Source organism: Engraulis encrasicolus, chromosome 16 (genome assembly GCF_034702125.1).
Source record: "Engraulis encrasicolus isolate BLACKSEA-1 chromosome 16, IST_EnEncr_1.0, whole genome shotgun sequence".
Lineage (NCBI taxonomy): Eukaryota > Metazoa > Chordata > Actinopteri > Clupeiformes > Engraulidae > Engraulis > Engraulis encrasicolus.
In genome coordinates, this window is record NC_085872.1 from 31639980 (window position 1) to 31665382 (window position 25403).

A 25403-nucleotide genomic window follows, 5' to 3' on the forward strand; every position below is an offset into this window, starting at 1 on the left:
AGACGCGTGAGTGAGAGGCTGCTCCCTTCGCACTGTGCACTCAGCCCATTGTGTGCTGAGCTGGTCTGCTGATACCAGTGCAGTATTGATGTCCTGTGCCCCCTTTCTTCACAGAGAGGCCTGAGTCAGCATTCCTCATCCAATGACCCCCCCACACACACACACACACACACACACCATACTCTAGAACAGCCTACCTACCTCTTTTACCAATGGCTATTGTTTAAAAAAAGAAAAACACGGAATGAAGTGGTCTTGTTTTCAATTGGCTTTTGTATAATGATACACAGTACTGTCCTGCATGCTGTCCTGTAGTTTATACAGTATTAGCATATTCTATACCGGTAGGCCTATATTCAAAATTCTCTCAGCACCTGCACATCTTTTGCAAAGAGCGTTGTGTGACCATTGAAACAGTCATGAGTTTGAATTTCCTATATTGACAAAAAGAAAGAAGGAAAGAAATACATGATACATTTACCTTTAAACATTGTCATCAGCTTGGAAACAGAGAGAGAGAGAGAGAGAGAGAGAGAGAGAGAGAGAGAGAGAGAGAGAGAGAGAGAGAGAGAGAGAGAGAGAGTTAGAGAGAGAGCGTTACACTGGAGATGCTGAAACACTGACTCAATATGCTGTTATGTTGCATGGGCCCCTGCCCCCTTTTTTCATACTTCTTCCCCAGCTTACCCTCCTTTGTCTACCTTTCTCTTCCCGTCTGTTCACCTATATCTCTTTAAGACAGTGTTTCTCAAACTTTTTATGACCGAGGACCACTTTGTCCCCCCAAATATGTTCAGGGACCGGCTGTCAACTGAATTGACAGTTGATGGGTGCTAATTTGACACTGCTACAAACTTGTAATTTCGACGCAGATCACCTACTTTTTTATCCACATTCACAAGCCTGTCTTATTGCAGTGAAAATGCTATGTTTAGTTACAAATATAGCATACTGCTAGCTTGTCATGGTAAAATAGAAATCCCCTCGCGAACCACCTGAGCTCTGTCAAGGACCACTAGTGGTACCCGGACCACACTTTGAGAATCACTGCTTTAAGATAGCCTGCTTTATACATTCACAGCTCAATATTTTCCTCAGCCACTCACTCATGCCATGCCATGAACATTAATGACAATGCTTGGTCTTATGTAACTGTGGGGTTTTTCTTCATTAATGTCAGACAAGCACTTTTGGTCCGGTGAGTTCTCTGCAGATTTTATTTGGCTGCTCCCGATATGGGAACATGGAACATCCTAGCGAGAAACACCATTCTCGCTGATCTTAGGTAGGATGCACACTGGCCTGTGTCATCCCAAGGCCTTTATACTCTTGGCCCACTCAACCCAGATGCTTTACAGATGCAAATTAGCTTGACCCCCCTTAGCTGACAGACAGGCCTTACACTCAGGCACAGACTAGCCTTAACACAACTGGAACTCTATAGATACAGTCACAGACATATACATATAGTCATATACACATATCTCAATATTCCTGCATAGACCTGTACATATAATAATCTGCATATGAATCATATGAGAATAAAAATTAACCACATAACTATTTAAGGACAAACATTTAAAATATGACACTCCTATACGGCAATGTACTGTATGTGACCATTTTACAACTCTCAACGTAGCTAAATCTAATTCTCAACATTGACTCAATTGACAATGAACCAATTCACTATTTGCAAAGCAGTACACACAATTCTCTACCTAACACACAAAAGTCAAAGGGAATGGGGATCAATGGGAATTGAACTAGAGCATGCATTTGAGATGAGATATTAAGAGATTTTAAAAATTGTGTGTCATTTCTCAAGTCAGAATCTGTTTCACATTTTATGTGAGCTAATTGAATTTGTGTGAAGAGTTAAATAAATAAATAAATAAATAAAAACACTACAAATGTGAAAATGTTTGTGACAATGGTGCTCAAACATGACTATGATACCCTGGCTATGATACCCTGAAAACACATTACATTACATTATATTCAGAATTGACCGTTTTGTTTTGCTGTTTTATCCAAAACAACTTACAGATATTGGGTGGTTACAGTCCCTGGGGATAGGTGCCTGGACTGAGCAATGGATGGGTAAAGGTGAGCATTACACCTGCAACCCTGTGACCTACAGTCCAACTCCCTATTAGGCCTATACATTTTGCATGTTCGCACCATGTTTTAGTGAGAGGCCATCTGATTACGTAAAGGTCCTTCATTAACACAAGTACAGTCTGTAAGTCCTGAAAAACTGTACACAGCAGAAATGTTGCACTATTTCCCTGAAAACAAACACTAATGTTGCCATAACTTGCTAAGACGTTTCCCCATCTTCTATCACCATTCAGTCTTGAAGCAGAGATTCTTTAAGTATATAGAGATATGCCAACATAATAGGTTTCTATGGGCACCTAACGTGACCAGGTTCCAGTCTGCCTAAAGGAGCGTGTCATAATACTCCTAGAATGAATAGAACAGTCCTTAGGTCTGCTTAGGTCTGCCTAAAGGGGGATTTCCCCCCCCCTCCCCCTTGCAACAATAGAACCCGGAAACAATGGGCAAATGGAACCTCTCTCTCTCTACTCTCTCTGCTTGAAGTGTCATTCATGGACCACAAACATGGGCTTTTCATTTGGCATGGAAGTGTATGATCCGAGTTATTCTGTTATTTCCAGAAAACACTTGCCGAGAGTTCCCCCACCTCAGGCTCAAGGGATATTGTCGGAAGTGTGGCACCCCCAATGCATACTTTAGGTGTACTTTTCAGTTTCGTATTGTGTCACCTGTGCCTTGGTAATGACTAAAGCTATGTGGTGAATCCAAATGTGTTTTAGTAAAAATAATGGTGAATTATTGACTTTTCCCCCTTTTTTATTAAACCAACACATTTTACATGATAAGGTGGCTCAATTTAGCTGAAACTGCTCATTCAAAAATGTTGCCATAGCGAAGGTTTGAAGACTTGTGGGGCCTAAATAATTATGTTTTATAATATAATTCCAACATAAAATTGTGAAATGTAGTAGGCCTAGTTTTATATATGAAGAGTTCAGATGCAAAGTTGCAAACCCCCTAAGTGCCTTTTTAGAAAATAATCTTAATTCATTTTTATTTAATACAAAGCTATCAAAATTGCATATTTTTTCATTTTATTTATGTAATATAACTATTTATATGTATTATCAAGTACATGAATGTAAACCAAACCAACAAAGGGGTTCTCTAAAAATATAGATGTGCAGGTCTTCAGAAATGGAGTTAGGGGGTTTCGCATCTGAACTCTTCATATATTGATTAACTATATATATTATATACTTTGAAAATGCATAGATGCAATTTGTGTAATGTATGAAAACACCAATGGGTGTCGTATATCCAATGAAATATACATAAAAAGCCAATCATTTTTATTTACTGTCCTACTCCCCCCTCTACTGGATATTATGCACAACTGCAGCATCCATTTTCTTGGTAAGGGACAATGCACAGAGATAATGCAGAGAATGTGGTTAACTTACACCAATAAGGAGGGAAACGCTCACTACATGTTGTGAAATATGTGAAAAAATGTATAACAGGTTTTCACATATATATATATGAAACTACTTGTGTAATTACGTACAATTAGGCCTATGTAGGCCAACACAGCCTTTCCTCACAGTAAATGTTGTGGTGTTAATTCAACACTTAAAGAGTTCATTTAAGTCCAAATGATGCCAAATCAACTCTTTAAGTGTTGAATGAGCACTGCAGCATTTGCTGTGCTGGTTGCTTTGAAATAGGCTATGCACCTTTGTCACTGGGAAAAACAACTGGCAAGGGCCCCTTGCCTTTTGCAGACCTAGAAAGTCAGTTCTACCGAAATAGGCTAGTGCTTATCGTGCATTCATGGTTTTACTTCCAAGGGAAGTGAAACTGATCTTCGTCTGTGAGGTCCTATTATTAAGGAAACGGCCTTTATATTGAACTGAGACGTTTTCACTTCCCATTTGTTTTTAACAGGAAAAGTCACATTAACAGATCTGTTTCATCATATTACCTAGCAGTGTACTAATGTATAGATCTATCTAATGCATAAAGTAGGGGAGACCGGGGCTAGTTGGCACACTTATCAGTTTGAGTGTCATATCTTTGTTATACATTGCTTCAAACTAAGATATTGTAATAGGTTTACATCTCATCTAAATTGCACATTTGGTTGATAATTCATTGTGTCCATCAATATGTGATTAAAGAGCTGTTGTGAATTTGTGCCAACTTGCCCCCATTTAGAGCTAGATAACCTACAGTATCTATCACACAGAATATTTATATGGCTCTATTCCTTAGCCTACTTTTAGCTTTTTACAACTAATTTAGTGGAAGGTCGATGGAAGTTTAGTGGAAGGCCTATTCTTAGTTTAGACATCACAAAATAAAAAAAGTTTCACTCACTCTAAGATTTTATAACCTTGATTACTCTGAATTAGTTGGATTAACTCTATTCAAGATGGGCATCATTTTACAGTGGGTTTTTTGAAGTGACCTGTAATGACCCAGAAAATGAGCATGTGCCAACCTACCCCTGTGCCAACTAGCCCCGGTCTCCCCTAGCGTTGGTTCAGGACATTGCAAACGCACTGGTCCGCTTGAACCAGTCCCGCCCACAGTTCTAGTTTCGTTTTCTGTGAAGTAGACAGGTGACCTGCATGAGTCATTTCGTTATTATTATCAGGTTTTCCCTGATCTACGTCTTACAAGGCAATAGTTACCAGCGCCATGCGAGTATTTTAGATGTACTGGGATAGAATTTTGGAAGAATTAGGCATTGCCGTAGAAGAATGACTCTTCAAATCACTCTCACGCTCCTGGTGGCATTCATTTACTGTGCGGTTATCTGTGCCGCCGTGCCACCGAGGAGAAATACATGCGTGGTGCAAAATGACAGAGCAGACTGCAGCCACTTGAGTTTAACAGAAATCCCGTCCGACCTACCGAGAAACATCACCAGCCTTGATATTTCGCACAATCAATTTAAGACACTGAATACAACAACTTTGGCACTCTACCGTACTCTGCTACATCTGGACGCCAGTTACAACAGTATTACTAAGATAGATGCAGGATGGTGTGAGAGCCTGCCCCTTCTACAGGACCTCAACATCCAACACAACGTGGTGCACTTGTTGCAGGAAAAAGATCTGCGATCATGTTCAAATGTGACTCAGCTCAATTTCGCTGTCAACAGGTTAAAAATCAAAGGTGAACCTTTCACCGCTCTGCAGGTAAGGACAGCGTTTTGGGTAATTGAGATGTAGCCTATCTTGTTAAATGCTCGTTAGTTTACGTCAGTCATCAAACTCTGCAGCTGCTTGTCGTGTAGACTATTGGTGTAGCCTGTTAGTATGGAGCAGAATAACTTTTACTGAACTCTCAATCAATCGACACTGCTGCCTTGAGGCGTATACATGAACTACATCATGGTAGTTGTGGTATGCCTACATATCATGACATTACAAAATATGAGACAGATGTTAAAGAAGTAGTTTGACCTGTTCCACACGTTTCATATTTTGGCGCATTGTTATTCTCTTGTCTAACAGAATTTTTATTGCATTTAAAGGTGCACTGTGTAATATTCTTTGTATTTCATTTCCAGAATTCATGCTGCCCAGTCAAAAATGTTGCCTTTACCACCACCTTACCACCACCATCAAATTTTAAGTAGGCCTATTCATAATGACTGGGAAAATTGCACTTTTCAATAGGCTGCATCAAAAGGGGGATCTTATGGTCCACCATTTTGAATTTCCAGGAATAGACATTATTAGCTGTAAATCTTACTGTACTTTGGTTATACTAATAAATATTGGTTTATTATTTAGTAAATATTCACGAAAAGTTCAAATTTGGTGATAAGCAGCACAGTTTCCATTAGCAACATAGTTTCAGTACCCATTCTGGCCACATTCTACACAGCGCACCTTTAAATAAAATGTAGGCTACATTGTAGGCCTATTGTAGAATTGAAGTTTGTTAAATTCCAACAACTTTCTCTGTTGTGAATGTGCAGAATCTGGCTTTGCTGGATGTGACCAAGAACGGCTTGACCTCTGTGAGGTTGGGACATCAACCCCAAATGCACAACCTCAAGACTCTGGTATTTTCTGGGAACAATATAGCAGCCTTAAAAACAGATGACTTCTTTTTCCTGGAAAATTCCTCCTTACAAGTCCTTGAACTGTCAGATTTACCAGCTCTACAAAATGTGAGAAATACATTTGTCTTACATGTTTACAGTAAAAAAAATAAAAAATAATAATAATAAAAAAAAGACTATGGGTCCTGTATGCAGTGGAATTAAATAATGGATGTTTGACTATTAATCTGCAGTATTTGAACAGCAGTAGATTTTACAAAGTAAAATCATGCGACAAGTTCCAAAACGCATAAAGATTGGATAAATGGTAAAAACTTGAAAAAAAAAAACTGTGATGCACTAAGGGAACTGACACATGACACACAGCTTTTCTTTCACAGCTATTATACGTCTTTTTTTAAATTATCATTAGTGTCATTATTTCACACAAATGAATGAGGAATACAAAATAAATTACAGTGACCGTCTTTGTTTCTTTTTCTTCAGATTGAACCAGGGTGCTTCAAACCAATCTCTGGTCTGAGAGTCCTATTGATGGACAATAGTAAGCTGTCCTCTGATGTCACCTCCAAGCTGTGTAATGAGCTCTCTGGAACCGCACTGGCTAGCCTTTCCCTCCAGAACACTCAGCAGACCAGTCTCCTAAACACCACCCTGACTGGGCTCAAAAACACTAACCTGACAAGGTTAGATCTAGGCAGAAATAAAATGGGTCATATCGATGAGGGCTCATTTCAAGGTCTCAGTAATCTAGAGTTTCTTTCGCTGAAGACGAACAACCTGAATAATTTAAAAAATGGGACATTTCAAGGGCTGGAGAAACTGCGGTTGCTGGATCTATGGAATGCTGTGAAGGGAAACGTGGAAAGTCACACCTTTCAGCCACTTGGCAAGTTGGAGTACCTATACCTGGGGAAAACATCCATGAATGGGGTTAAGGAATTTCCTTTCTTTGGTCTAAGCAGTCTCATTTATTTAGACCTTAGCGAGAGCACATCTCTGATCAAAACCATAACAGACAGAACATTTTCCGCTCTGGCAGGGTCCTCTCTGAAAACCTTAAACCTAACTTATATGGCACTTCAGCACCTTAGCCCAGGTGCCTTCTCCAGCTTGGGTAACCTCACTACTCTCATGCTTGCACGGAACTTCATTAGCCAGATATTGACAGGGCAAGAATTTCAAGGCCTTCTCCAGGTGGAGAAAATTGATCTATCTTTTAATACTCAAAAAATTAGTCTGACTCCCGAGTCGTTTAAGTATGTGCCTACTCTAAAATATCTGTTTTTGGGGAGAGCTCTTACTGGCACACTGGATTTTGAACCATCCCCTTTCCATCCCCTGCTTGGCCTAATTTGGCTTGACCTGAGTAATAACAATATCGCCAATGTTAATGAAGGATTATTTCAGGGATTGAGTCAGTTGAAGGTTCTAAAATTACAACATAACAACCTGGCTCGGCTATGGAAAGATGCAAACCCTGGTGGCCCAGTCCTGTTTCTGAAAGGCTTAGGAAACCTTACCAGCCTGCAGATGGACTCCTGTGGACTTGATGAGATTCCAAGGGATGCCTTTCGGGGTTTAAGCAAACTTGGCGATCTTAGTCTCAGTGCAAATCTCCTTGACAGACTACACGAGTCTGTATTTGATGACCAGACATCTTTACAGGTTTTACAAATGCAGAAGAACATGGTGACATCTGTACCGAAGCAGGTTTTCCAGCCTGCGCTTGCAAACCTAACTGAACTGCACATGGAGCGCAACCCATTCGATTGCACTTGTGAAAGCATAATGTGGTTTGTCAAGTGGCTGAACTCCACCAATGCCAGTGTCACAGGCCTCCCGGGTGAATATGTCTGCAACACACCACCTGCTTACTACAACCGCTCTATTATGGACTTTGATCCACTGTCCTGTAAAGATACATCCCCGTTCCATCTGCTATATGTACTTAGCAGCACCGCTGTCCTGACTTTGCAGATCACAGCTTTCTTGCTGCATTTTCAGGGTTGGCGCATGCGGTTCTACTACTCTAAATTTGTAAACAGCATTTTGGGCTTCAAGGATGAAGCTATAAAGGAAGGGCGATACACATTCAATGGCTACATTGTCCATGCTGCACAAGACAGTGGCTGGGTAGAACGGAATCTTCTTCCACTGGAGAAAGACCATTTTAAATTCTTCCTGGAGGATCGAGATTCTGAACCAGGTCATTCACAGTTAGAGACCATTGTGGAAAACATGAGGAGGTCCAGGAAGATTATATTTGTTGTTACAGAGAACCTTCTGCAAGATCCTTTGTGTCGACGGTAAGTCCAAACTAAGGACTCAGGGTATAACTTCTATACTGAAAGAAACTGTCAAAGAAATGTAATCTTGCACTTAAAGCAGTAGTATTTCTGGTTCATGATGGGGTAATTAAATTACTCAAACTGTAATATCTACATTCTTGCACATTTTATGGAAAGGTGAAATTGCAACTTATTGTGCTCATCAGCTTGCTAAAATTCAGCCCACCTGTGCATCTGAAAATAACTTTTTTTATTTGAGGAAGGACAGACGAGCAATGTTGCAAGCATGAGGCCTCAGCTCACAACTTCCCTAAGAAAAAAAGTTTTTGTTCCTCCTTTGGATTTTCTTTTGTTATCTTCTTAGATGTAGTTGAATTAGGAAGCCATACTCTGCATTACTGTTTTATTACACCATGCAGGTAGACCTATGTTAGATTTGAGATCTAATGTCTAATGTGGGACATTAAACATTATTGACTTAAATTTAACATCTTATCTTAGATGTTAAGGAAAGGAATGTATGATTATGTTTCTGTTTATTGTAATCAGAAAATTAACATGTGTAAATTTGGTAATCTTTGTTAAAAGAAGACGTACAATCGGAGAGATTGTAACTGCCAAAAAAAGACATTTCCGGGGATATTCTGTGTTTATGCATGTTGATATGTGTCACTATTATTACCTTCTAACCAGGGACCTGATTCTAGTTCAAAATATTTCCATATGACAGACTGCCACATGACAGTCTTTTATGGAAGCTGACATTAAGCTGTGTACTGGGAGTGAGCCACAGTATCCGGTTTGTTTCTGCGCCTCCCTCAGGTTCACGGCGCACCATGCCCTGCACCAGCTGATGGAGGACAGCCGTGACTCTGTGGTGCTGGTCTTCCTGGAGGAGGTGCTAGACCACCGCCTGACGCGGGCGCTGCTGCTGCGCCGCTCCATGCTGAAGCCGTGCTGTGTGCTGCACTGGCCACTGCAGAGAGAGCGCATTTCTGCATTTCGCCAGAAGCTGCGGAAAGCACTCACCTCCAGCAACATGCTATCAGGCTCCAGATAACAGTGCAACCCACCATATCTTTAAAAAAAGGACCTACATGTGTTGACTATTAGTTTTCAGTAGGCATAGAAAACTGTTCATGTGATCATCCATAGTAAAATGACATTGTGAACACCAATGCATTTTTTTATAGCTGCATGCATTGTTTTATTTCTCAAAAACTTACAAGACAACCTACAGTATCTCTGGCTTTATGAACTTTAACCAATCTCTGGCTTGAATCTATTAAAGTCTGCTACTTGTATTTAGAAACTAGTGTGGTTAGAAGCACAATCTCTCTCTCTCTCTCTCTCTCTCTCTCTCTCTCTCTCTCTCTCTCTCTCTCTCTCTCAAATGACTTTTGATGCAATATTCAATTGCAACTGTTAGACTATTTAACAGTTACTTTGTTACGTTAAAAAAATACATTTTCAAAGTTCTTCATATCGGCAGCAAAATAAAGCCTAAATGTTACTGTACAAAGTATGTTTAACCCCAAATTATCAATTTCTCCTTTCTTTCAGACACAAGACAGTTTTTCAATTTTCAGAAATGAAAACAGTCAAATTAAGAATGACACCTGTTGTGTTGTGCATTTCCAAATAAAACAATACTTGTTTATACACACAACATTCTACATTCCCTTTATTAGATACCAATCATAATAATTCGGTGATAGGGGTACAAAATCATTACTTCAGATTAAAGTAGCTTAATATTTCCTAATGTTTATACACATAGACTGTGCTTATCAAGAGTGCCAAGCTGCAGTTAAGTTGTGCTGCTTGTGGAAAGCAGGCCTGTGTTTTTGAATCAGTGCTTAAAACTCATTGGTTAATATAGTAGGCCTAGTTTGATTAAGAAGGGAGGAAAAGAAGGGAGGAATGTACTGTATATGAAAATGGTCTTGGAGTGTGCGCATTTCGCCATTGTGTGGGGAAAACGTGTAGTAGTTTCTTTGAACTAGTTTGACTATTTAAAACATTTGCACTCTCTGGGAAATCAATGAAGATACTGTTTGATTCAAATAGGTTTATATATGGCCTTGTGTGTTTCAGAAAAATAAAAGATCTGAAAAAGACGCTGAGGTTCCCCTTTCAGACTGTATGAGAAGACTCAGTGGCTTTCACAGCCACTTTCGGGGGCAGGTGCTCAGGGGCACATGAAACTTCCTTACCGAGCTATAGTGCGTCTTAATATGCGACCTTGCCTCCTCCACTTGCGCTTGTCTCCTCGTCCCGCCTCCTGGCCCCTTCTCCGTGGAGAAAACGATAAAGTTTCCCAGCTGTCAGCCTAGCCACAACAACTTTTGAGGGACTGTTTTTCATTCACCATCCCAAGAAAAAGACTCTACAATTGAGTGTTTGCAAGATATTGAAATATAATGCTGTTGTCAGTGATGTCATCATGACGAGAAGCAAGTGGAGGAGGCAAGTGGAGGAGGCAAGGTCGCATATTAAGACGCACTCATAGAGGCATAGGTGCCACCGTGCCATAAAGGTGGATGCAGTGGTGCATTTGCATTCCTACTTTTGGCTTTCTCAACGTCTTGCAGACAGATGAGTGGAATGCAGCAGCAGTATAAGAAAGCCCTTGTGGCTATATTAAATTGTATTATATTATATTATATTATATTATATTATATTATATTATATTATATTATATTATATTATATTATATTAAGCCTATATTATATTATATTGAACACAGTACAGTGTGGCAAAAAAACAAAATCAAAAGGACCCTTTTTATCCTGTAAAGTAAAGGAGCAGGAGCATTAGTAGGCTACAGCTACAGCCGATCACAGCCTGATGAACAATACATTTTATACAGTAATGAAATTGTCACATCGTCACATGGGGGTGAGGTGGTGGCTTATGAAGTTGTCCCCACCAAAGCTCAAACCAAACCTCTACGCTCTTGTGATAACACTATTGGTGGCAGAGCTGGACTGGTAATCTGGCATACAAGGATATTTTCCCTTTGGTCTGACAGCTCGTACTGTTGCTGACGAGCCCTCAGTTTAGATGGGGTGAGCCTGCCATTGGTCTAGCTGTAATGTGCCATTCTCTGTGCCAAAGATTCAACTCGCATAGTAGGCCTACAATCGAGCCATAGTCTCTCTCTATCTCTGTGTATTACGATTGAATGTGGAGTTGCTGTCCTCAAAAGTAAAGCAGGAAACTGCATGTAACATTTTACAACGTAAAATTACACACAGATAAACAGTGTGCATTTTAGACAATTATGTTCCTTCACTCGATTTTAAGAACACAGCCCCAAATAAACCCTGAGGGGAAAATTGACAGGCCTACAAAGCCTATCATTCTACCATGGCAACATGATTGCTTTGGGTTTCAAAGTGAGAAGTCCACACAAAGAAAAAAAAGGATAAAGAAAATAAAGGATTTTAAGTGTGCAGACTTCTCTCTTTGAAAACTACAGTTGGCCTTCGTCCTGCACCTTTTCCTGGGATGTGCACAATCCTCTCCTTCAACAGCATGATTGCTTTGCCCATAATGAAGACTTCCTTCCTCAAAAGAAGGGATTGGATTGGAGAGGAAATTGTACGTGAGATGTTTCTGCACTCATTGAAATCGAAGGACAGATTGGCATGCATGACAGTATAGCAAAGTCACATATTAGAATAAGCTGTGAAAAAGAACACAGGAAGACATTCATTGGGCGGTTCTCTGTCTTGCAACCCACAGCCACACCTGAAGTACAGTAGCTCAGACAGCAGAACGCAACAGGCGATTTTAGGACTTTGGTAAAGTGTGTCTTAAGCATGCACTGCATGCAGTTCATGGCATTGTTTTTAATTCACTTCTCTTTCATGTCCGTGCGTCCAAAGCATCACACTAAATGATATGCTACTCACTGCCTTTTACTGCTGTGTAAAGCAATATCACGGCTCAGTAGCTTTGGTATTGACCGGGTGTGCTGGTATGAAAGAACACAAAAATTACTTTTCTGATTTGGCTGATGAAGTATCATCACAGTCAAGTGGAAGACGAGACTTGCACAGAAACTACAGTTGAAATTATTTACAGTGATAAAGAAAAAAAAACTGAAAAATGACATCATGGCAAACAAAAGAGTAATACAAATGTAAGTAGACCTACAACAAATGCAAAGTGAAAAATATGTTGTGAACCAGGGATAGATTATGACTTCATGGGCCCTGCAACGGGAATGTCCTTTAGGACAGTAATGGCAGCATCAAGTCCACTTTACATTGTGTCTGAGAAAAACTAACACAGTTGTTGTTCAGATTAATGTGGTTCCTCTTTGCAGGCATGCAACTCATCAATGTGACCTGAAAATTGTTGTCTGACCCTTCTTGAGGCTCTCCTAAATGTGCGGTAGGCTCAGATCTACTGTGGAGCTAAGCCCCCTGGTGGAGGTTTGTGGAACCACATTCTGTATATTGGTCTTCATTAGTGTTTCTCAACGAGGGCTTTACGTTGGGGAGCCCTAGGGGGCAGTGTGTTGTTACCTTTGGGGGGTATTAGTCCATTTTATTTTTTTTATACAGAGTGGGGCCTTGACTCGCTTGATGAGGTCAAAGGGGCGTTGGGGTGCTTATGATGAGGACCAGGGGGCGTTTATCCAGAAAAAGGTTGAGAACCACTGGTCTATATCCAAGTTAGAGCTTACAAGGACGCTCTTCACAACTAGTGTAATATTTAGCCCAAATGTCTTCACTGCTCACCACTGTCACATTACGTACAACTTCAGACTTCTTTGAAACTTTTTTTCTGGACACAGTTGTTAATTTCAATTATTCAGTTATTATATTATCATTGCAATACCTACAGTAAATAACACACACTTTCGGGATCTCAAATGGCGTTCTTGTGCACTCGGGACATTATGTTTCAGTGCATAATTAATACGCCATACGCACTGAAGTGCACAAGTGCACCATTTGAGATCCAGCAACCAGTCTTTCTGATTGCAAAACTATTTCCACTCCACCTGGATGCAATGGCTAATCATTACTGGAGGCCCAGCCCTTACCTCTCACCACATTTGGACATGAAAAGGAGGAGGAATAGAATGGCCAGTGGCGTGAGTGGGGTGATAAGCTAAAACAGCAGGCAAACAAATAGTGGCTCAGATCGTCCTCTGTCTCTGGACATACTTGCTTCTATGTCCTACCTGTGCTCTTTGAGGAACAGATGGCACTAAATGTGGAGTTCTATACCGCAGCCTGGCTGCTTGCAGCGGCTGCTGGTACCTTGCTCTTGTATGTTATCTATCAACTGGCAAGCAGCTACCTGCACAAGTGGAAAGTTATGATGCCGATCCCAGGATTGGAAGGGACATACCCGCTCATTGGCAATACACTGCAATTCAAATCCAACGCTGGAGGTAACACAGCAAGTTTAAATGAGAGGAGAAAATGAAAAGTGAGGTACAAAGTGTATGTGGTGTGCAAAAAAACCCTAAGATGTGGTTAAGATCTGCTGATAAAGAGGAGGAAGAATGACTATGCCGATGTTAAATTGTAGGGTCATTTATTGTTACTTATTCTGCCTTGTATGTCCTTTAATTTTGCAGTCTTGGCAGAAGCCTCATAGGATCTGACTGTTTTTTGATTGCTTTGTTTTAGACTTCTTTAGCCAGGTGGTCGATTACACGGTCCAGTACAAAGATACACCACTGCTAAAAGTTTGGCTTGGTCCCATTCCTTTCGTCATTTTGTTTCGTGCAGAAACTATCGAGGTATGTACCCCACTGGTAAGATAAAATATTCTTAAAAATTGGATACTGCACACAAGGACTGATCATAATAAAGAGGGCCACTTTAGGAAGACAGTATACAATGTGGTTAAAGGCCTGAAACACCCATTACTCCTCTGTTGTCCTGAAAATTCCAGACCAACTAGACCCCAAAAACTTACCAAAGCGCCTACCAATGGGATATTCTAGGCCAGTGGTGCTCAAACTGTGGTACGTGTACCACTGGTGGTACTTGAGACATCTCTGGTGGTACATGGAAGAATCCATTTTTTTGTGCATTGATTTGAAGGCTGATCAAGTTGTTGCAGTCGAAAATGTCTCTTTGGTCTCACATTTTGTAATATTGAACTGTATAAATCTGAAAACATAATGCAGAATAATACTAAAAAGTGAATATGGAAGACGTTTGCTGCGATATTCTAATGTTGGTTATCGAGGTGGTACTCGGAGAGCTCAATATTTTCTCAGGTGGTACTTCTCACAAAAAGTTTGAGAACGACTGTTCTAGGCGTTCCTCCAATTAATGACATGATGGCATATGCTGTGTAGTTTGGAAGGCTGAAATGTATCTCCTTTAGAACCTGAAACAAATTGTTGTTATTCAGACTGTGTTGATTCAGTTACCTATTTAAATGTTAGTATTTTTTTTAGTTAAACATCAATTTGAGTTAAGAAATTGCCAACCTAACGATACCTGGTCATAAAACATGACAGAGTGCGATAATCTGTACTCTATTAATTTGTTGAGTTTGTGTAATACTGTAGAAACACAGGATCATAAACTTTCCTGACCTTTCAGGGGAAATATCAGTCACATGCTGAAAGAACTGAATTGACACCAGAGATAAGAGAGAGAACTTCCCTGACCTATAAACTTGGACACTAGTAATGATATGGAAAACATCACCTAAATGAAGAGTTCAGATGCAAAACCCCCTAACTCCATTTCTGAATACTTACACTTCTATATTTTTAGAGAACCCCGTTGTTGGTTTGGTTTACATTCATGTACTTGATAATACATATAAATAGTTATATTACATAAATAAAATAAAAAACTATGCAATTTTGATAGCTTTGTATTACATACAAATGAATTAAGATTATTTTCTGAAAAGGCACTTAGGGGGTTTTGCATCTGAACTCTTCAAATGTTGATTTCTAGGGTCCTTGTCTGACAAGGGGATGCAAATAACTTTTTTGAACCAAATTTCTCTTATTTTGAGGGTACGGTCCGTTGAGGTTGTGTAATACTGCAATAACACCAGATCATAAACTTTCCTGACCTTTCAGGTGAAATATCAGTCATGCTGATTGAACTGAATTGACACCACAGATAAGAGAGAGAACTTTCCTGATCTGTAAACTTAGACACTAGTAGTGATAAGGAAATGCTGATAGGATCCTCGTCTGACACAGATAAGGAGATGCAAATAACTTTTTTGATCCAAATTTCTCTAATTTTGCTGAAGAACCTGGAATAAATTGTTGTTTTTCAGACTGTGTTGAACAACCCTGTTCATATGGACAAGGCTTACGTCTACAAATTCCTCCTTCCCTGGCTTGGGACTGGTCTCCTTACCAGGTACTTATTCACTTTCAAGCTGAAATGTATTCATGACACACAAAGGATAAAAATAGCATTATGATGTGCATTCAGCCACAGCCACACCGTAAACTAAAATCTGTCCACCCCAATTATTTGCTTTTTCATTTCACATCATTTTCTTTCTCAATGTATTGTACCTATGAGGCATTTTTGTTAAAAGATAGACTGAAAGAGTGTGATTTGTTATGCCTGAGATTCTATGAACTTTTTACCCTCCTCCAATTAATGGGACTATGTGACACAGCACTGGGGACAAATGGCGCAGACGACGTAAGATGCTGACCCCTTCCTTCCACTTCTCCATCCTGACGGACTTTCTGGAGGTGATGAACGAGCAGGCGGAGGTGCTGGTGGAGAAACTGGACAAACTGGCGGGCAAAGGGCCGTTCAACTGCTTCAACCACATCACGCTGTGTGCCCTGGACATCATCTGTGGTCAGACATTGTTGAACCTACAGTACAGTATACACCAGAGATTCTTTAAGTATAGAGATATGCCAACATAATAGGTTTCTATGGGCACCTAACGCGACCAGGTTCCGGTCTGCCTAAAGGGCCGTGTCATAATGCTCCTACAATGAATAGAACAGTCCTTAGGTCTGCCTAGGGGGGCCATAATAGAACCAGGAAAAATGGGCCAATGGAACCTCTCTCTCTCTACTCTCTCTGGTATACACTGTATAAAGCATGAGAGAATGTACTTTTGCAGTATGATTTCACTGGAACAAAATGTGGTTGTACTGTTTTAGCATCTGTTAATCACATCAACGATGGTGATTCATTATCTTGAGTTTAAGATCAAAATGCTTTCAGTGGGTCATTTGTTTGGGTCCTGCATGGTTTGCTTTCTGTTGCTAATATGGTATTGGTATGGGTCGTTAACCTGCTCCTCCAAAAAACTGTTTCAGAAACTGCCATGGGGAAAAAAATCTATGCACAGAGTAACTACGACTCTGAATATGTGCGCTGTGTCTACAAGTGAGTATTGCATGCCATTGCCACCATTCAGATGTTCTTAAAAATCCATGGATACAAGAACAAAAGGGTCTTTTTCTGAAACATTACTGTATGTTAGCATTGTGTTGGCATCTAACACATAGAGACAAATGTGATGGCATTTTTGTCCACTATTTAGGGCTGGAAGTAATTTTTCGATCACCTAAATTCACCCACAAATTGGATCTTATGTTGTGTATGACAAACATCCCTGCCAACAGGCAGTTACTCAGTTAGGCTCATATTATTTTACCCCGTTATGGTCGAAATAGTAGGCTATCCCCCTGAAATTAGAAAGCCTAGATGTGGGTCAGGTCAAATTGAAAAAGCCAAGATCCAATGCTCTTAATCTGTGCAAGCGGAGAGGTCCGATCCAGACGATTTGTCATGGTGACGTGGTGTTTCTTCTATGTTGTCCTTTGCCCTTTGGCGGGGTAAAGGCTAACTGGCTTACCTGGTGAAAGGCTGTTCATCACTGCACACCACAGGACCATCCGAGTTTCTCCAGTACTTCACAAAGAAACCACACCAGTCGCTACATAGTGTTATTACGGAGATTGCGAAGGAAAAATACTAGTAATCTCATAGTAAAGCAATCAAAGTAATCTCATTGGATGAAAAAATATAGGGGCCTGCCTATACATTTTGGCACATTTTTGTATATAATCTGTTACGAGAAAAATACAAAATATTTGATTAATTGCATATGGAATTATTGATATTCATCACTTAGTTATTGTGTGTTTAACTGTATTCATTCATTATGAGATTGTATAAATACTGGTTAATACCGGTTAAATCTAATGAAGTTCTTACATATTGACAGAATGAGTGACATCATTAGCGGGAGGCAGAGGATGCCCTGGTATTGGCCTGATTTTGTGTACAGCTACTTTGGGGAGGGCAAGGAGCATGACAAAACCCTCAAAGTCCTTCATTCTTTCACAGAGAGTGTAAGTGAAAAGAACTCCCTTCAAGCTTTCTTCATAGTAAGCTATAGTATAGTAGGTCTATAGTAGGTAGGGCCTATAGTATAGTGTCATAGAGAATAGTATTGTATTTTATTGTATTTCATGAAAGCATATTTACTATTTTTACATATTTACTATTTTCTATTTTTTACTATTACTATTTTGGTAACACTTTATTTTAGGGATACATCTATAAGCAAGCACTAATACATACAATGTTAATGCCTGCATAAGTAACTTGTAAGGCATGTACTAAGCAAACACTAAGGCCTACTATAGGTCCTTACTAAGGTTAAATTGGTAATAAATCCCTTATTGTGCATGAACAAGACATTTGCGAATACATGCCTAACAAATGTTTGACTTTGCTTTGTACATCCCTTACAAGTTACTTATACAGGAATATTGTATGTATTAGTGCTAATAGATGTAGGCTATCCCTAAAATAAAGTGTTACCACTATTTTACATATTTACTATTTTCTATTTTTGCAAAATTCCTCTTGTTAAACATCTTAGTAAGAGTAGATTTCTAATATCTATAGTGTCACAGTGCACGTCAACTGCAATTTTGTGAATTTCCTACAGGTGATTTATGAGAGGGCAGAGTATATCACATACATTGAGTCAGACAGCGAATCAGATCAAGGCATGCGAAAGAGACGGGCATTCCTGGACATGTTACTGAAGACGACAGATGAGGAAGGCAACAAGCTGTCCCACAGAGACATCCAGGAAGAAGTAGACACCTTCATGTTTGAGGTCAGTTGGCTTTTGAAACATTAAGAGGGTGTTAAGACCATACTGTCCATTTATAGTATGAATGTGGGTTTTGTGTGTGAGTGAGTGTGTTCCATTGTCCAATAGATACTATTAAAGATTATATTATTATTATTACTATATTGTTATTATAGAGAACAAAAAATATTGTTTTCTGACGCTGTGCCCCAGCAATTATACTTTGACAAAACCCATAATATGCAATGCAATATCATAGTAATTTCATATTCTAGAGCTCTCACAGATGTAATGTATTTATGGAGATAGGGTTTCATCAGTAGCTGTCTCCTGCATGTGCCTCCTAAAGCAAGGCTATTCTGCATATATATGTGAAGTGTACACACACAAACACACACACATTCAAGCACGCACTCACGCAAACATGTGCGTGTGGGCACAGACAAACACACACGCACGCACACAAACACACCCGCGCACACACACACACACACACACACCAGTTGGGGTACCATTTCAGTTTAAATATTCATAGCATTGCGGTGAGATTACCGTTATTTATGATTGCAGCACAGACAAAATAGATTAGCAGGCTAACGGGTTTGGTGTCATGACTGGAATGATGAATGAAGGTGTGTAATCTCTCTGGATTCTGCATGAACTCTACGACGATTTTTTCCAGTGAAGAACTCTCCGTTCAGCTTTAGCGTTAGTTTGTGTCTGCTGACTCACACCTCACACTCTCTGGAGACAAGAGTAGTGTAGCACCCAGAGAAAAAAATTGACGACAAAGAAATAATTGTCTATCTTAAGACTCTTAAAATGTCAAGATAGTCGTAATGATTAGAAGAGGGGATGTCTGTACTTCAGCCTTGGTGCTTGCAGTCGAGGACAGTAGTATCAAGAAAAACTGGGCTACTTCACCGTGACTAGACCCAGGGATGACTGGAGCACTCAGCAACTTTTTAAAAATTATTTTGGTGCACCAAGTGACTGACGTTTCGCCTTCCTGAGAGTCGAGTATTACTTTGAGTCGAGTGATTACTTTGATTGTCAACTGAGGTTGGCAGGGTGCTATATTGCTTTGAGAAATGCAGTGCGAATTTCCATGCTGGTGATTTGCCCACATAGGCCTAGACTTTAATCACATTATTTAATCATCTGCCATCATGACTTCCTGAAAGGTGAAGATCTGTGCTGAATACAGACCTAGATGGAGAGACTGACTAAGTGAGGCAAATTAAAACATACTTCAGAACTTCCTTTCTTTCTTTCTTTCTTTCTTTCTTTCTTTCTTTCTTTCTTTCTTTCTTTCTTTCTTTCTTTCTTTCTTTCTTTCTTTCACAGCATGCTGTTGACTGTAAACTGTTATTGAGGAAAACTAATGTTTATTCACCTTTCACATGCTTCTTGCAATAAGGGCCATGACACAACAGCTGCCTCTATGAACTGGGCAATTCACCTTCTGGGCTCCCATCCAGAGGTGCAGCGCAAAGTCCAGCAGGAACTGCAGGAGGTGTTTGGTATGGACACATACAATAATCTCTGTTTACTCAACCAAAACAAGTAAATACAAACCACACTTATTTTTGTGTTAGTGTTACCCACAGTTTAAGAATAATTGACTGAAGTGTTGATATTATAGATAATTATGGCTGATTACAAGTGTTTGTACATTTGTACAACATTTGATTCATGTATTGAATATGAATTTTCAGAAGCATTATTATTAAGGTTTGCACAAAAAAACACTTATGTACGTGTACACTTAATACTAAGTGTTCGTGACATTGCTAATCCCAACACCTTATCCAAATACTTGCATAGCAGTTACAGGTGCACTGTTGTGACATCCCCAGTCTGTACCATTTTCTTTCAAAACTGTAAGTTTCCATTTTTCAAATCGCTTGCTGATCGTGTTCCCTACCGCCATGGCATGGCACATATGCACACTGTATGTGCAGCTTGAGGAAAACTGAGATGTGATCCATCACCATTAGCTCTCTCTGGCGAGGCCCTTAGCCACAGCCTGTGCTTTCCTCTCCTCATAAATAGCCTGGCACCATAAAGCCGGCCTGATAGCAGTCTGTCACAGGGCAGATCAATTACTTGATGGTTCTGTACTAACGGACTCTGACTGTGATTCAGGCATAAATAGACAGATGGTCTGGAAGTGTGTGTGTGTGTGTGTGTGTGTGTGTGTGTGTGTGTGTGTGTGTGTGTGTGTGTGTGTGTGTGTGTGTGTGTGTGTGTGTGTGTGTGTGTGTGTGTGTGTGTGTGTGTGTGTCTGTGTGTGTGTGTGTGTGTCTGTGTGTGTGTGTGTGTGTGTGTGTGTGTGTGTGTGTGTGTGTGTGTGTGTGCATGAAAACCGGCCCTGGCATTTTTGGCATAGACCAGCCCCCCACACAGCCCCTGTCTTTTCTACAGTACTACGATTGGCTTAGTCCATTGTCTTATTTTAAGATAGGCCAATGGGTTGCCCCATCTAAATAGAGGGAGGGCCGGACTCTATGGAAAAAATGTAAACAAACAAAACAAATAACGACAGCATCGGCCCATGCCAGGAAAATGCCCTGTATGCCAGATGACCAGTCCAGCAGCCCTGTGCGTGTGTGAGTGCATGTGAGTATGTGTGTGTGTGCATATGAGAGAGAGAGAGAGGGGAGGGGGGGGGTTGGGGGTGGTGGAGGAGATGGGTGTTTTGCTCAAAATCACTTGGCAACAGTGGTGTAGTCTACGTAGAACACGGGTATACGGAGTATACCCACCTCTAAATTTCAGGGATTTCAGTATACCCACTTAAAATTGATTGATGCATTGTTTTGAATAGCACAAATATATACAGTATACCCACTTCAAAAAATGCTCAAATATACAGTATACCCACTTCAAAAAAGTAGACTAAACCACTGCTTGGCAACTTGTTGTCGCAGGTGAATCCGACAGGCCAGTCAACACTGAGGACCTGAAGAGGCTTCGCTACTTGGAGTGTGTGGTGAAGGAGTCCCTCCGGCTCTTTCCCTCCGTCCCCTTTTTTGCACGCACCATCTGTGAGGACACACAAATCAGTGAGTTACTTTGGTGCAGGTACAACAAGACACCCAAACTCATCCTGCACGCACACACGCACGCACGCACGCACGCACGCACGCACGCACGCACGCACGCACGCACGCACGCACGCACGCACGCACACACACACACACACACACACACACACACACACAATGATGGATGATGATCATATACACCTTTCAAGTCATCCTTCCGTTCATTTGCTGGTGGATTTAACAGCATCGTCCTTTCTGCAGGTGGTTTCAAAGTGCCAAAAGGAGCTAACGCTATAATCATCACCTACGCCCTCCACCGTGACCCGCGCTTCTTCCCAGACCCAGAGGCGTTCCGCCCCGAGCGTTTCCTGCCCGAGAACTGCGTGGGGAGGCATCCATACTGCTACATCCCCTTCTCTGCTGGCCTCCGCAACTGCATCGGTAAACTCTGCAGAAGACCATGGGACAGAAACTTTCATTCATTCATTCATTCATTCATTCATTCATTCATTCATTCATTCATTCATTCATTCATTCATTACATGCATTCATTACATTCAATCCTTTCTTCCTTCCTTCATTCATTCATTCATTCATACATACATACATAGGCTACATACATACATGCATGCAATGATTCGTTCATTCATTCATACATTACATTCATTCTTACATTCATTTATTTTTCTCTACATAAGGTATTGACCATGTGAAAATGACTGACCTAATTTGACGTAAATTTGTGACCAACTGTCAGGCTGCTGTTTGTACAGTATTAAATATGCAGTATTTTACAGTATTGTAAGGGAAGTTTCGAAGGTAAATGACACTTGACACTTGAAGTTATTTCAAATTGCCTATAGATTAGGCCTGATTTTTCCACACTGCTTGATTCTGCTATGCCAAATACTTCGTGTTTTTTTTTAAAAGAGCTGATGGATGTGCCCCAATTTATACTGTATTTATGTGTGTATGTGTGTGTGTGTGTGTGTGTGTGTGTGTGTGTGTGTGTGTGTGTGTGTGTGTGTGTGTGTGTGTGTGTGTGTGTGTGTGTGTGTGTGTGTGCGTCTGTGTGTGCGTCTGTGTGTGCGTCTGTGTGTGCGTCTGTGTGTGTTTGTACCTGCACATGTGCATGGGTGACAGGTCAGCGTTTTGCACTGATGGAGGAGAAAGTGGTCCTGGCGTCCATCTTGCGATACTTTGATGTGGTGGCGTGCCAGAAGCGAGAGGACCTGCGCCCCCTGGGAGAGCTCATTTTGCGACCTGAGAAAGGAATCCTGATCCGACTAGAGAGGAGGAGGCACACGCACAGTTCTTAACAGACAAACATGGCCGACGACACAGCACACCACAACCCTGTAACACAGAACAACATATAACAAGAGACATTCTGTAACACCAACCCATTTTCAATCTGACAGAGGTCATAGAGTTATGGTGAGCCTATTTCTATTTAGATTTCCAGTGTTTTATCTCCTACAGTGTAGACAGCACATTGGTTCAGTCTTAGTTTATAGTAAGTGGTATGCTCTGAGAAATGCACATCAGAATCTGTGGAGATAGTGCCATAGCATAAATTAACCCTCACTTCGCTCAGCAAAGCATTTGGAATATAATACATTCTCTATATAACTATTTATCATCGTCTACAACTCAGTGCATTACTATTGCTTTACTTATTGCCACCAAAACAGGAGCACACTATTATATTATAGGATCGCCTTTGGCTCTGATTATGGCGCACATTTGCTGTGCCATTTTGTTGATGAGTGTCTGCAATGTTACAAAATGTATTTCCATTCAGTGTTGCATTCATTTTCACCAAACTCTTGTATTGATGATGATGGAGTCTGAATGCTGCACAAGGCCTTCTCCAGCACATCCCAAAGATTCTCAATGAGATTATGGTTTGGACTCTGTGATGGGCTGCAATGAGTTGCTTGTCATTTCTTGAACAATCATGTCAGAAGACGAATTATGTGGTTTTGTAAAAGATATTAGTCCATTCAAGAAGGATGAAATCATTGGCATCAGCAATCACATGCAATCACACTTGGTGTCAGCTCTATGTTCAGCAGTAGTATGTGCTCAACGAATGAGGTCAGCTGACCACCAGAATAGTGAATAACCAGTTAAATACATGAATGGATTTTTCTTTGATGACTCAAGCATAATCTGACTGTTCTCAGATTTCCCATTAACGGGCCCTAACATGACGCTAACGGTAGGACACTCGTCTGGTACGTGGCCGAACCGGGTTCGATTCCAGCCTGGGTCCTTTGCCGACCCTTCCCCGTCTCTCTCTCTTTCCCAACTCACTTCCTTTCCCTGCTCCACTATCCTATCTCATAAAAACCTAATAAAGGCTTGAAAGGCCCAAAAAATAATTTAAAAAAAAGATTTTTTTTTAAAAATCCCATAAATGGCCTGCCTTTTTGTAGAGCCAGTTATCCAGCTCAAAGCCTTTCAGACAGCCCTGCTTTGACCAGCTCTCCCAGAATTCCACTCTTAATTCATATGGTGGCACACTGTTCTCTCCACCCTCGAGGCATAGCCCAACTGAGTGGAAGACTTCACTCCTGTTTGATTGATTTCCAGTTTATACAAAGACGTTTGTGTGTGTGTGTGTGTGTGTGTGTGTGTGTGTGTGTGTGTGTGTGTGTGTGTGTGTGTGTGTGTGTGTGTGTGTGTGTGTGTGTGTGTGTGTGTGTGTGTGTGTGTGTGTGTGTGTGTGTGTGTGTGTGTGTGTGTGGCGATTGTTAGGGATTATGCACATGCGCATACGTGGCTGAGTATAAGTTTGTGTTTATCCCACAGGCCCAGGATACCATAGATCTTAAAATAGACATGATTTATAGACTGCAGCCAGTACACTGCAGAGATCCACACAATATTACAGTTTTTTCAATTGCTAACAAGCGCTTATCCATACTAAACTCTTTAAACAGACTGACTCCTACACAATTCAATCGGCTAAATGGTTAATTTTCTTTAAAAAAACACATACTGCTAAATATATACCAAGTATTCATTTCTGTTTCAGAATCATGGTTATCTTCCACACACCGCGCTCTTCCGTCTTGCTGGTGCGTCTCTGAAGTAATCTAGTAGTAGGGAATGGATCACACTCAATTTTTCTTCTTTCTTGTGGTTTTATTTTATTTTAACTTTGCAGGGACTGACATGACAGACGTTTCGGCTGCACAGAGCCTTCTTCAGTGTCACCAGGTGAATGTTAAAATAAAATAAAACCACAAGAAAGAAGAAAAATTGAGTGCGATCCATTCCCTACTACTATGTTTCAGAATCATGTGCATTTTCCAATTTCAATCAGTGATGACTTTCTTCACAATTTCACTTTTTTCACTTTTGTCAACAGAATTGGTGATTGATTGACTGTTTTTTTTATCAATCATCTGTACTGTCTCCTAATGTCATGTGAAGGCATTTCACTGTAATAAAGTTTTGGATGTTGTATTTCAATTTTGACACACTGTGTAAGCATTCAAAAATAAGCCATAGAATAGATGTAGGCCTATCATTTTTTGGTGTGGTTATCCTGTATGTAAAGAGAAAGCATTATAGAAATGCCTTCATTGATTGTTAATTGTGTGAAAACGGCATGAAATGTTGCTGTATAGCCAAGTTCTGCAAAAGAAGAACGGACAAAGGCTTGTTATTGGGGAAACAAACTGTAAGTAGATTGTTTTAAGTGTGTTAATGGCAAATAGGCAGTATAATAGACTATTTAGGATGAAATGTGTGATATAGCTGATTACTTGTCAATGTTTTATGCCTCTGAATTAATGAATA

At 40.4% G+C, this 25403-nt stretch overlaps 2 protein-coding genes across 3 annotated transcripts; both read left to right on the forward strand.

Annotated features, from left to right (window-relative positions):
* Positions 1 to 4729: 4729 nt before the first annotated feature.
* Positions 4730 to 10098, forward strand: tlr3 (toll-like receptor 3). 2 transcript variants are annotated; one of them, XM_063219388.1, is made up of 4 exons: positions 4730 to 5273; positions 6062 to 6256; positions 6635 to 8457; positions 9262 to 10098. In XM_063219388.1, exons 1-4 carry the CDS (start codon positions 4830 to 4832, stop codon positions 9497 to 9499), a joined length of 2700 nt encoding a protein of 899 aa, XP_063075458.1. In that variant the 5' UTR covers positions 4730 to 4829; the 3' UTR covers positions 9500 to 10098. The 2 variants fall into 2 exon arrangements, with proteins under 2 accessions (XP_063075458.1, XP_063075459.1); XM_063219389.1 differs by having other exon boundaries at positions 6635 to 6834.
* A 3452-nt stretch (positions 10099 to 13550) lies between these two features.
* Positions 13551 to 25073, forward strand: LOC134465623 (cytochrome P450 4V2). The gene is made up of 11 exons (XM_063219390.1): positions 13551 to 13855; positions 14097 to 14209; positions 15727 to 15812; positions 16081 to 16271; positions 16745 to 16814; positions 17659 to 17785; positions 18391 to 18564; positions 19961 to 20063; positions 21474 to 21608; positions 21852 to 22031; positions 22734 to 25073. The coding sequence occupies exons 1-11, from the start codon at positions 13663 to 13665 to the stop codon at positions 22907 to 22909; spliced, it is 1548 nt and encodes a 515-aa protein (XP_063075460.1). The 5' UTR covers positions 13551 to 13662; the 3' UTR covers positions 22910 to 25073.
* The last annotated feature ends 330 nt before the right edge of the window (positions 25074 to 25403 follow it).